The sequence below is a fragment of the Drosophila yakuba genome, chromosome 3R (genome assembly GCF_016746365.2).
Source record: "Drosophila yakuba strain Tai18E2 chromosome 3R, Prin_Dyak_Tai18E2_2.1, whole genome shotgun sequence".
NCBI lineage: Eukaryota > Metazoa > Arthropoda > Insecta > Diptera > Drosophilidae > Drosophila > Drosophila yakuba.
Window position 1 is genome coordinate 20,540,970 of NC_052530.2, and position 13,291 is coordinate 20,554,260.

At 36.6% G+C, this 13,291-nt stretch overlaps 1 protein-coding gene across 7 annotated transcripts in view; it reads left to right on the plus strand.

Annotated features, from left to right (window-relative positions):
- The window catches only part of LOC6537693 (protein held out wings), a 37,389-nt gene extending 25,488 nt beyond the window's left edge, over window positions 1-11,901 (plus strand). The window contains exons 4-9 of one of the 7 annotated variants that reach the window (XM_015192982.3): window positions 2,169-2,285; window positions 4,638-4,778; window positions 5,181-5,277; window positions 5,572-5,916; window positions 8,450-8,982; window positions 11,268-11,901. In XM_015192982.3, the coding sequence (XP_015048468.1) occupies window positions 2,169-2,285; window positions 4,638-4,778; window positions 5,181-5,277; window positions 5,572-5,916; window positions 8,450-8,559 (810 nt within the window). In that variant the 3' untranslated portion in view covers window positions 8,560-8,982; window positions 11,268-11,901. Of the gene's footprint in view, window positions 1-2,168; window positions 2,286-4,637; window positions 4,779-5,180; window positions 5,278-5,571; window positions 5,917-6,862; window positions 9,607-11,267 lie in introns of those variants that run through there. The other 6 variants (XM_015192979.3, XM_002098202.4, XM_015192980.3 and 3 more) reach the window with 6 other exon arrangements.
- The last annotated feature ends 1,390 nt before the right edge of the window (window positions 11,902-13,291 follow it).

Below are 13,291 nucleotides of genomic sequence, written 5' to 3' on the forward strand. Positions count from 1 at the left end.
AAGGGTATTTCTTTAGGTGTACCTTACGCGTGACTTCTTCAAAAAGCACGCGTGTCTTTTGAACTGTCTAACAATAGAGCAAAAGGATACCATTATGGTACCGTGAAATTCTAAAAATGCTCATGGGCAATAAGCTTACTCCAATTTATTCAAACTCACCGAGCTTGTTTCATACAAATTCTACCTAATTAGTATCGCCGTGTGATTTAACATATATTTAGAATGTCATAAAAAGCATGCATTTTAATTAAGACACAAGATAATGTTTATTTTTTTGTCTCCATTACGTTCAAGTGCTACATTCTTAATCTTTATTGCCGCTCTTACGAGTTTTCTTTTTATGGAAAACTGCCACTCTGTTTAAGCACCCCCACAAACTCTAAAAAAAAAAAAACAAAAGGGGGAAAGGGGAAAGCCTTGAAGCGCAATCATTTATAATTTATTTGGCCACTCGTATTTGTTTGGCATTTCTCAATATTTGTAGAGCGCAAGTGGCAGTGCAACGCGGCGTATGTGGAATCTTTTGAGCGCGCTGCATGTGGGGTGGAAAATGGTTTTTAATTTCCGTTTAATGGCAAATGGAAGAGGAGATCACTTGTGCAAACATGGAGCTGAGCCAGGGATTTTTAATTAAGCAACTGATACGGCGGCGATAAGTAATGCAAATGTTTTCTTGGCCAGCGTTAATTCATTTTGTGCGCACATATGAATCTCTGTATGTTATGTGGTGGCATTGCAGCAACATTTCTTTTTATTTGGTTTTAGCAACTTTCTCGCCATAGTTTGGCCACATTTTGTTTGGACTGCGATGGAGGTTAAATGGTTTTTCGCAAAATTTAATTAAAATTGCCGGAGCCATTAGGCATTAACTGCATTCTTTGCGGCAATTTTCAATTGATTCGATCGCAGCAGTGGCAGTTGCGATTGCCGCTGATGTTGCTGCTGCTGCAGTTGCAGTTTCAGTTGCAGATGCAGTCTCTCAGATACAGATACAGATACATTCGTACTGACAGACAACAGCTGCTGCTGCTTCTACTGCTGCTGCTGTTGTTTTCGAGCCACTCCGGCGTTGGTTAACTGTTGCCGACGGCTGTCTGCTGTCGATGATCGCACCGCTGTGCACTTAACATCCCCATATCTCACATCCCATCACATCATCGCATTCGCAATGGGTATCCAGATGAATGTGGGTGGGTGGGTTACGTTCGTGGCCCAGGGGCGAGACCAGAACTAGTTTAGCCAGCAATTTACAATAACTCAAATGGAAATGCTTTTGATCTGGCCAATAAATCTAATTTATCGGCTAGCCTGCGGTCCGGCTTGGTTGTTGCAATCTAACCAAAGTATATGATAATTGGGCGCCACGGCGGCAGCTTACGGTTGGGGTCACCACATCGATGTGATTTGGGATTGGGCATGGAAAACGTTGTTGGCCAACATGCCAGGCACGTCCATCATCATCGACAAGCGCGTCAAACAATTTTTGCACGCTCCGCTAATAGTTTAAGCAAAATTCTTTTGAATGTCGCCGCCTGTGCTACACAGAAAACAATTTGTTAACATTAAATTCAATTTCAAATTTCTCATACCATATGATTTTGGATATTCAACCTAACCTAAGGAGTAATCTTCAGTAATATTCCTTAAATTCCGGTTAATTTCCAAACTCTTGACCCCAATTATGGACAAGATACATTTTTTGAGTTGCTAACTGACTGACTGCACTTGGCTATATGCACAAAGAGCTTTTGAGTCTATCGGGCTGATTGGTGATTGGTTTATCGTGCCAAATTCAGGCGTGTCGCCGCGGGTCATATTACGTTCGTTTGCCCATTTTGCCCATTGTTGTGTCCAAATGCCGTGGATTGTGGGTGACTCCAGCCTTCAACGAACCGAATCTGACCAGCGTCATACGCTTTAATAACTTTGACTTTGAGCGGATCTGGCCGCCTGGCATTTATGCATCCTGAGTCACGAGCCGATCTAATGCGTTTTAAATTTGCCAAAAAAAATAAAAAAAAAAAAGAAATAGAAACCAGCAGAAACGTTGAACTTTAGACCCAAGTTAGTCAGTTAATTAGATCGTCGTATGTTGATTCGCTAATGATTTCCTCTAATTTCGCCCGTCTAATTTATATCTCCTCTCCACAATTTCATTTTCATTTCAGTTCAACTTTGTCGGTCGCATTTTGGGACCCCGTGGCATGACCGCCAAGCAATTGGAGCAGGAGACCGGCTGCAAGATCATGGTCCGAGGCAAGGGCTCCATGCGCGACAAGAAGAAGGTGAGTGAGTGCATCGCTCTATCGAATGGATTCCGAATTCCAAATGATTTGGCAGGAAACGGGGCATTACTGCAGACACACACATTTCAGTGCACATTCCAAAGACGAGCACTTCAATTTCATTTTTAATTATCATAAATAGTGCTCGCGAATATGTAAGTTCAGTTGACAGTCGCTGCTTTCCGTGCCAAATAGGAATTAGTCGTCATTATGAGGCGAAAAATATGCCCCTGTTTTGTGTGTTTGAGTTGTTAATTCTGGCTATGATTATCACATGGTTGATTTCCGTAAAGTAATTAGCAAAAAACATTTAATTAGGCGAGCTTTCAACAGTATATGCATATGATTAATTTGTATTTTCTTTAACTAAGCTAGCATAAAAACAAGAGAGAACGCTATAGTCGAGTTCCCCGACTATCTGATACCCGTTACTCAGCTAGTGTAAGTGCGAAGGACAGTTTTTGGCGGTTTGTGGGCGTTAGAGTGGGCGTGGCAAAAAGTTTTTTGGCGAATAGATAGAAATTTACAAGACTAATACAAAAATGAAAAAATATCAAAACATTTTTCAAAAGTGTGGGCGTGGCAGCTTTGGGCGGTTTGTGGGCGTAAGAGTGGGCGTGGCAAAAAGATTTTTTGCAAGTCGATAGAAATTTTCAAGACCAATACAAAAATAAAAAAATATTTAAACATTTTTCAAAAGTGTGGGCGTGGCAGTTTTGGGCGGTTTGTGGGCGTTAGAGTGGGCGTGGCAAAAAGTTTTTTTGCAAATCGATAGAAATTTACCATACCAATACAAAAATGAAAAAATATTAAAACATTTTTCAAAAGTGTGGGCGTCGCAGTTTTGGCCGGTTTGTGGGCGTTAGAGTGGGCGTGGCAACATGAATCGACAAACTTGCGCTGCGTCTATGTCTCTGGAGTCTGTGTGCTTAGTCTCAACTTTCTAGCTTTTGTAGTTCCTGAGATCTCGACGTTCATACGGACAGACGGACAGACGGACAGACGGACAGACGGACGGACAGACGGACATGGCCAAATCGACTCGGCTATTGATCCTGATCAAGAATATATATACTTTATATGGTCGGAAACGCTTCCTTCTGCCTGTTACATACTTTTCAACGAATCTAGTATACCCTTTTACTCTACGAGTAACGGGTATAATTATTAAGATTAACTTGAAAACCAAACGTAAGATAGCAAATTGTCGAAATTATTTTCCTATATACCTATACTTATTTGGGTGTCTTGTCACTCAAAATGCGCTGATGATTTAATTTCCCCAGACGAAAAAAAAACAAGTGAAATGCGGAGGAGAGAAGGAAAAATGAATCAAGTGTCTTGAGACGATTAAATGTATTTTTGTAATTCATAAATGTGGCGGACCCAAATGAGCGGCACGCAGACAGGGGAGTTTTTCAAATTCACAATTTTCATGCAATATTTTGATAATTTAGCAGAAATGAATGAGAGGACACCCACACAAAATGTCTGACTCATCGCGAACCGAAAGATGTTCGCCTGCGACACAAGTGAAAGCCGAAAGAATAGAAATGTTCTGTTTACTTGCAGTTTGCAGATAGAAATAGACCTGACAGCCAGAAAAAAAAATTAGTCACAGTGCATGGTTTTTGTGAGGTGAGAACGAGCCCTCTTTATATTTGCTCAGGTTGTGCTGTGTTTTTCTTCTGCTTGGCCACTCATCCGAAGTGGCCAACGAATAAAGGTCGTTCTTCTCGATTCCTGATGATGATGACAAAACTTTGTCCGGCACTCGTACAGTGGCCAACTTGACAGTTGTTAATTTGACGTGGAATTAGCACTGGACGACTTCAAAAGAATTTCTATCCAATTTGATCCTAATTGATTATAAATTGTGGCTCACAAGCTGAGTTGCAGGAGGAGAGGCAAAAGTATTTAATATACTCGTAGTTCAAGCACGTTCGCCACAACTCTTCTGGCCACAAGTAATAACATCGCTGAAATGAAAAATGGCAATAATGTTTTAAGTGTGTCGGAATTCGCCCACTATTAATTGTTCCGCGCCCATTAGCACAGTTTCGAATAAATTCGCATTTTGTTGTTTGCAGTTTTGAATATTTTACATATTGAAAAGAGCAGGAAGAAGGTGAAGCGATTGAATCACTGAGCAAACCAAAGAATAATTTTCAATTTCAAAATTTTGCAGCTGTATTCTTTGCATGCTATAATCAGAAAACACAATGTGAAAAATTAAGATACTTTTCTTTTAAGAAGGCCACTCGCTGCGCCTAGGTATTTAGGTAGACATTCATATACAAAGTATTTCACAAATGTGCGTACATCCTAAAGCTTTGCATTCCCCATTTCCAGGAGGACGCCAACCGTGGCAAGCCCAACTGGGAGCATCTGTCCGATGACCTGCATGTCCTGATAACCGTCGAGGACACCGAGAACCGTGCCACAGTAAAGTTGGCCCAGGCCGTAGCCGAAGTACAGAAGTTGCTCGTGCCGGTAAGTGTTTGTCGAGAGGTCTTAACGAGCCCCAAAAAGCAAAAAGAGAGCCCCTCAGAAAAGCCTAAAAGTAAACTGATATTGCCTAATTTAAAGTTCAAATGCGCCCGCGATAGAGCTTAAAGTAAAAAGTGAGAATAAACAAGAAACAATTAAATCGAATGCGTGTTGCCTATCCCTTGCCAACTCCTTTTTCTATGTTAAATCAATAATAAATTAAATGATTTCTCAGCTAAACTGAATTGAATGTTAACCAATATAATTAATAATGAATTTTCTTGTATTATTTTTCATTCTCTCTACCAACAACACCTAATCTGCTTTAATGTATTCCGTTTAATACATTAAACCCCCCAAAACAAAACCAAAACCAAAAACACAAACATACACTCGTACTAACAGCAAGCCGAAGGCGAAGATGAGCTAAAGAAACGTCAACTCATGGAATTGGCGATTATTAATGGCACTTATAGGGACACAACAGCGAAATCTGTCGCAGGTATGTCAACCAAAAGCCTCTCTCTCTCTACATTTATAAAGTATCCATCTAAAACCAACCATATAACCTAACCCAATCTCCACTCAGACACAGAGCTAAAAAGTAAAAAAGAATCAAAGCAAATCAAACACTAAAGATATAACCAACGTTAACTAGCAGCTAAAATCGAATGAGCGAGGATCCTAACCATTAACGATTTTGCAAAACTGAACCGTTAACGAAACCAAACTGATTCAAATTCGATTTTACATTTTTCTGTTTATTTTGTATTTGATTTATGTGTTCGACGACCAGCTTTCTCATGCGTTGGCTCTGCTTCTTATCTGTATCCCGCAGTGTGCGATGAGGAGTGGCGCCGCCTGGTGGCCGCCTCCGATAGCCGCCTGCTGACGTCCACCGGCCTGCCCGGCCTTGCCGCCCAGATCCGTGCACCCGCCGCCGCCCCGCTGGGCGCCCCATTGATACTGAATCCCCGGATGACCGTCCCCACAACGGCGGCCAGCATATTGTCCGCCCAGGCAGCTCCGACAGCCGCCTTCGACCAGACCGGCCATGGAATGATCTTCGCACCGTACGATTATGCGAACTACGCCGCCCTAGCCGGCAATCCTCTGCTCACGGAATATGCTGATCATAGCGGTGGGTTGTTTGCCAGATAATCACATACATATCTCTCACATATCTGAATCACTCTGTTCCATTGCTATCTCTATATCGATTTATGATTTATGCTCATACTACATACTCGTACACACAACCAACCATCCAACACAAAAGTCCCAAGATAAAAACACTAAGCGAATCATTCATCAAACTAGGCAGAAGTTAGTCGTCTAAGAAGATATGTAGCCACATGAATCGAGGGTTTTAGATGCGAGTTAAATTGCGAGCAATAATAATAGCAGCTAATCGCCAGAAAAGCACACACACACACACACACACACCATTTAACACACACTAGAAATACAATGTACACGTTGCGCATACGCCCGGTAGGTTTGTTTTCCCACTTAACACATTAACCAAGTGCAATCGATTGAGTTTGCTATGACAGCCCAGCACGGACGTCAGGCTCCAGCATATAGAATAATTTAAATAAATATAGTTTTTTTTTAACTATTGTTTTGTCTTGCTTAATTGTCATGTAAAAGATTTAGATTCGGCATTTAATTATTAGGAGCTTGCATTTATTTTTAGTTGTCACCTAGCAGGCTACAGCTTGGACTTGCTGCTGAGTTTGAAGTTGTTTATGTTCTTCATCATACAATTTACAAACAGAATTCCAATTTAATTGGCCTTGCAGGTTGTTGATAAAGATAAAGAATATTTACAGATGGTATAAACAAAGCAGCATGTTCAGTCTTTCTGTATTCTACATGAATATCTAACACAATTCTTATTTTCGTTCAGTGCCATAAAGTATGCAATGAGATTTTTTCACGCTTCTTAACCTTGCTTTCCTTTAAGAAATCACAATAATATTGATATGCTAACCAAAGCTAACAGAATTAAACAATACCTTCATTATTATTTATCCAAAGTCTATTTTATCTTATATATTTGTTATAAACATAAATATTTGCAGTTGGTCGATATATGCATGCCGGCTCCGTCTTTTGAACTTCTTTTTCTCACTCTCTATTATTTTTCCCTTGAACAAAAGCAACAAAAACAGAGAACGATTTGTAGAGGAAAACCCCACATAAAATGTTTAGCTTAAAGTTATGAAGTTACAGTCACACACAAACTGAAACAGAATTATACACACGCACATAAATGTATAGACTGTATATATTTTAAAAATTATATATTTACCTAGAGACAAAAACCATAAGAGTAAAACGGCACATCAAACAGGAAAACAGAAATACTCAAGAAAATACAAGCAAAGAATTAAACTACAACAAAAATTATTGCTCGACAATGAATTTGCTTTTTTATGTTGTTTATTAGATTTTAGGCCGCAATGCAACACACATTTCTGCAATATGCAATATTGGCAAAAATAAGTGATTTTTAGGCCCTTAAATTGTAGTTGCTTTAATCTTAACTATAAAACTATAACCTACATATATGATTTTCCACCCGAAACATTTTTATATGAGTATATTCTAGTTGAGAACAACAACAACAGCGGCATCCAAAGCAAGTTGTTGATTTTCGTTTTTTGGAACCCATGAGTATTCAAATTAAAGAGGGCTAAACTTTATCATTTTCTCTTCTGATTAATAACCCTATTTTAGTTTTTTTTTTTTAATTGTGGTATGAGGGTCGAGTCGTAAGTGCAATCTAGTTAAGTGTCTGTTTTTTATGTAGTTTATGTAGTGAGTGTTGCGATGGGGGGACAGTATTTATGCACAAATGTACCTAACGAAGAGCGAAAAGGAAACCGTTTCAATTTTTCCAGCCAGTGCCATTTCTCGTCAAAACCGTATACTTTGAACAGAATTGCAGAAAAGCTTTTTTTTTATATATATACACATATATTTAAATATATAACTCTTAGTGGAAAGGAGCCTTGAATCAAGTTGGTGCTTAAATAATAATAACTTCAGTTAGTTCTAAGTTTAGTCGAGGCTCAAAGGCAGCCGTCCAAGAACATAAACCAGAAACCAGAAACCATTATCCAGAATCAATTGAATGCACGACTAGTCAGCAAGCTGGAGGAACAAAATGCAATATATGATTCGGGAGAATAATCATTTCTAGAACATTTAGCAATAAACTCGAGACGAATTACCTAGGCTTAGCGGCTTGAAAATCACTTATTTTGCAGCCAAATCAAATCAAATCAAAAAAAAAAAAAAAGAAAATACAAAAAAAATTTAAATCAGAACAGATCAAATATCGAATACACAAGCGCATATATAAACGACTCATTCCAAAGAAGCAGAGAATTTAAATGTTACAAAGTTAAAAAAGAATACAGATTACGAAAAACAGGTCGATAATTCCCCCTCAGTTGGCAATTGGCTTCCAGCAAAGGCAGCACAGCTTCAGTTTTGAGCAAGCAAATGGTAGATGTAAGGACGATGTATGCAATATGCAATATCTATTAGACCTAAGTTGTACCCTGTAGCGATGATGTTCACATCTATATTTATACATATGCAATCTATATGCAAACCTATATGCAAACCCATATCTACATGTATCGTATCGTATATTTTAGTAGGCGCCATTAAGCAGCAGCGTCGTTTGGCGACTAACCGCGAGCATCCCTATCAGCGAGCAACGGTCGGAGTGCCAGCCAAGCCGGCGGGTTTCATCGAGATACAGTAAATACTAAATACAATGCAGAGTGAATCTCGAGATAAGCGTAGCTTTGCACTATAACTCAGAATGTAACACTTTAAAATCACAACATCATATCGGCGAAAGCAACTTTAGAAACTTTTAATCAATAATGTACGAAAAAGAACAGAAACCCTTTTATGAACAACGGAAATCGAACGATTGTGTTTGCCTGACCCCACATTTGATTGCGTTCATCAGGCGACCGAGCGATCACTTTAGTTCAATTATTTTAAAATTTTTTGCTATTTATTTTGATACAAATGCTGCTCATAACTGAACATCCGCACCTCCCCCGCAAATCCACACTGTATATCCGATGAAACCTGGCCGGAAACGTTGGCCTGGCCTGGCCGCTCTGCCCTGATAATGGGTTCTGAAAAAGAATTTTCAAGCGCACCGCCTCCACAGGTTAGTTGTGTTTCTACTCCTTTATTTATTTTATCAAACTATTATTTTCTTTATGTGTTATCTTATACTCGGAATAAAATGCAAATGAGCGCCAGAACGCTTTGCATTTTATTTCGATTGCGAGTTTTGAAACAACAAACAAAACAAAATTTTGATAAAAAACAAAAGTACAGACACATGCAAAATCTATCAGTACATTTTTAAGCTGAAGATAAAGAGTTTATTATCATTTGATATGAGTATAATTATACACAAATTTGTATATTAGTTTTCCTTTGTTTTCACGTTGACTTGTGCCTTTGATGTTTTACATACAAACAAGAGATAAAAGAAAAAGTTAGAAAAAAAAACAAACAAAAAAATGAACAGTTTAGTAGATTTTATTTGTATTACTGTTGGATAAGCCATATACCCTATTTTAAAAACGCTCTTTACGAGATATGAATTTTACATGTGTATCTTAGGCCTAAGTCCCCTGTTTAGTCGTTTAAGAATATATGATTATTTTGTATTACGCGTTCGAATGTAAATGTTGCAATTGAACCGAAAGTGTACCACAAAGAAATAAAGATCAATGATTTTTGTTGAAGTAAAAACAGAAACCTTCAAAAAAAAAAAAAAAAATGAACACAACAAAAACAAAGAAAACAAAATCCGTACCAAGTCTTATGATTCTTTATTGTTCCACAAACTTGACTTCTTTCAGAATTCTCCTCTAAAAGAAATTGAAACCAATATCTAACGCTTTCCAAACTTAACACCCAACGAATAAATAATGATATCTATTTCTCGTATTCAGTCGTCACACATAACTCATTGATCAGATATATTAATAAACACTTCACTTTGTTTGTTTGCAACTCTAGTGACTAAGACAACTTAACTTTAGAAACCAGACACAACCACATTTATACATAAAACCCTCACCCACACACACGTCCATCGGGCATAACTCTATGCTTACCACCCACCCACTCCTCGATTGATCATTAATCCCACCAACGCAACCGACAACCAGACCAACCAATCAACCAAAATACCAACTACTACCAAGATACCACCACAAGTGCTATGGCATATGCAATATAACTTATGTATCCTATGAAGCGTGTATCTGCATATCTGATACGCGTATCTATGTGTACTTACCACACTTAATCTTTAAGCTTATGGGTTGCGGATTTTTCTGTCTATGAATAATTGATCTCTAGACTAGTTAGTTATCTACATAACTTGTATAACTCCAAACCTCATGAAATTGCATTGGCATCTGCTTTATAATACAAAAAAAAAACAAAATAATATAATAAAAGGAATTCAATTCTTTTAGTACCCGTTACATTATCCACAATAATCAGTAAGTTCGCTTTTATAAAAAGAGTCAATTACTTTTAAATTTACTTACAAAAAAAAAAACTATATTTTTCAAAAGGAGAAACTGACAGCATTTTTGTAAAATTAAATATGTAAATAACGCTTACTTATAACTATTTTATTTGTGCCTTTGTGAAAGCAATATACTCAAAAAGGAACCCAATCTGACTTGAAAGCTTATGCGCCTGCAATTTTGTGTAATCTTTTTGTTTACTTTAGTTTTCCCCTAAATATTATGTGGTAAATATAAAACTAGCATATTAAAACCATTAAACGGTACAAACATTTATTTATTAGCAAACAATACCCAAAAATTGTGATGTAATACTATTGCTAATTAAAACTAACCAAAGGCCAAGTTAACCAAAAACAAACAAATGAAATCTAGCAAAAGATTAATCGAAAATGGAAAAAAAAAACGATCGTGTTCTTGTAAATTTAAAACAAAGAACAAATTTAATAACCACAAAATGTTGCATCAAATAACGTCTGAAAACATAAAAACATTTGCACTATCTAAAATTTCTATAAAATAATTTAATATCCTGTCAATGAAACTCTAATGATAATAATGTATGTGTTTGTCTTTATTAAAGTCAAAAAATGTTGACCGCATCTTATGAATTGCGGATGGCATTCAGCAAAAAGTTACTAAACATTGAATCAACACCTTATGTAATAAGCATGTTTTTTGTGTGAGACCCACTGATTGTGTAAATCTTAAAATAGATGTGTGGTAACTTTTTGCGATCGTAACTCGCTTAACCTAGGATTATTACATAAAAAAAACTAACTGCTAACCATAAAATATTAATCGAAACTCTATTTCCACTTCTATGAATCTCTCTCTTTTCATGCTAACTAAACCAATCCAAACAACAATAACTGACATATACTCACATTTCCAAAAGATATATAAATATTGCAATAAAAAATCCAACGGAAACTAAACAAATATCCTAAACACACTACCAATCCGCTCCTACATCCGCCATGAACCATGAATCCATCGCCTGCCCTAGATGAGCACGGAATCAGAGCAGCAGCAGCATCTCAGCCATCCCAGCCATACCAGCAATCCCAGCCAGGCCGAAAGCAGAGCCAAGTGTGTGTTGTGAATGTGCTTACTTGAAGCTAACAAAATACAAAAAAAAAAAAAAACAAAACAAAAAACCGTAACCAAAAGCCAGAAATCTGAGCCAACACATGTCACTTACACAACTACTAAAACACTGAACCCCGAACTCTGAACTCTGAACTTATTTGCCACATGAGCAGCAGATGCACCAGATGCAGCACATTCAACACCTGCAGCAGCACAACAGCAAAAGCATCAGCAAAAGCAACAGCAACAGCAAAAGAACAGCAGCAACATCAGTATGTATTGAATCTTGTGGCCATTAAACTGTTACGTTTTGCCCGAAACAAAACAAGGCAATTAAGCAAACAATTGATAAGAGAATCAAACATAGAGCTTAGTTTAATTATCATAATCTAAAGGAAAATACAAGTTAGTTCTTAGTGTAAAAGTTCAACGAACAAAAACATACTTAATGCAAACATATACATATATTTTATATATTTAAATATATATAAATCCAAATGCATATACAAGTCTGTATATAATAACCCCCAAAAAACAACCCCTAACAACAAAAAACTAAGGAAAATCATGTTAACGGAATCTCATCCAAGAAACTCTACTCAACCAACCAAAATGTTTTAATTTTTTTTAAAGATCCGCCCTTTTAACTCAAATTGCAAAGATGAATCTTTAACCACTTTCATTGTTTCATCCTTTAATGGATTGTTCAAGAAGTCTATTCAAATCCTTATTGTGTCGGATATAGATCTTCACCCCTCGATTAAGCATAATCTATTTTTGTTAAACTGACGCTAATTCTTGTTAATGAAGTATTTTTTGATTATGTTATTGCATATCTATATTTGATGTATAGATTTCGTGCCCCACTTCAAATTGATTGTGTGAAAAGTAAGTGGGGGCGAAACGGAAACAACATATTAAACCCATTTAACAGCCATATTTAGTTAATGAAACAAACATATATTATGATAATAGCATCAAGCATTCATAATGTACAACTAAACGCTAAACTTAAATTATTTTTAATATTTTAAAGCTAATGTATTATATGCAGAAATAAACATAAACTTACTTTTTTAAACGACTAATTGTTCTTTGAAAGCGATGGCCACAACAAAAAAAGAATTCTTTAATTTAAAATAAATATTACGCCGCCAGTCATGGCAAAAATGTAACTATTCTGTAATAGTTAATGAAATAAAAGAAATGCAGAAAAATTAGCACAGAACAAAACTAGAAAGCGAAAGTAAATTGCATTTAATTTATGGTACAAAGCAAGCAACGCAAAGTTGTTGCAAACTTTATTTTAAATTAAAGAATTTGCATTAAATTTTTGTTGAGAAAAGGCAATCTTATCAATATGTGCCTTAAACAAGTTGTATAATTGGCACATAATCAAAATAAAAATTAAATTTAAAACAAATGAAAAGTATACAGAAACTCTGTTGAAATTATTCTGCGAAATGTGAGACTTATACTCAGCAACAAAACGATGTTCAACCGCGTGGGAGTTGACTAATCTTTTAATGTTAATAAATCATAATCATAATGTATAACTTTTATTGATAATGACGGCAATCGTGCAATCGTAGCAAACCTTGCTTATGATGAGTTCGGAATTAATTTTAACACGATGAAAATATAATTCTATCGATAATTGAATAACAAAAGGTAGACGAATCGTCTAGTTTTATTCGCATTACATTAATCGTATGCTGTGCCCCCAACATCGCATTAAAAACATCATTCATCTCCATTGCCAGCATTGTATAATTTTAACTTCATAATTTGAGAAGGAAATCATTGATTTTTTATGAAGTAATCCATATG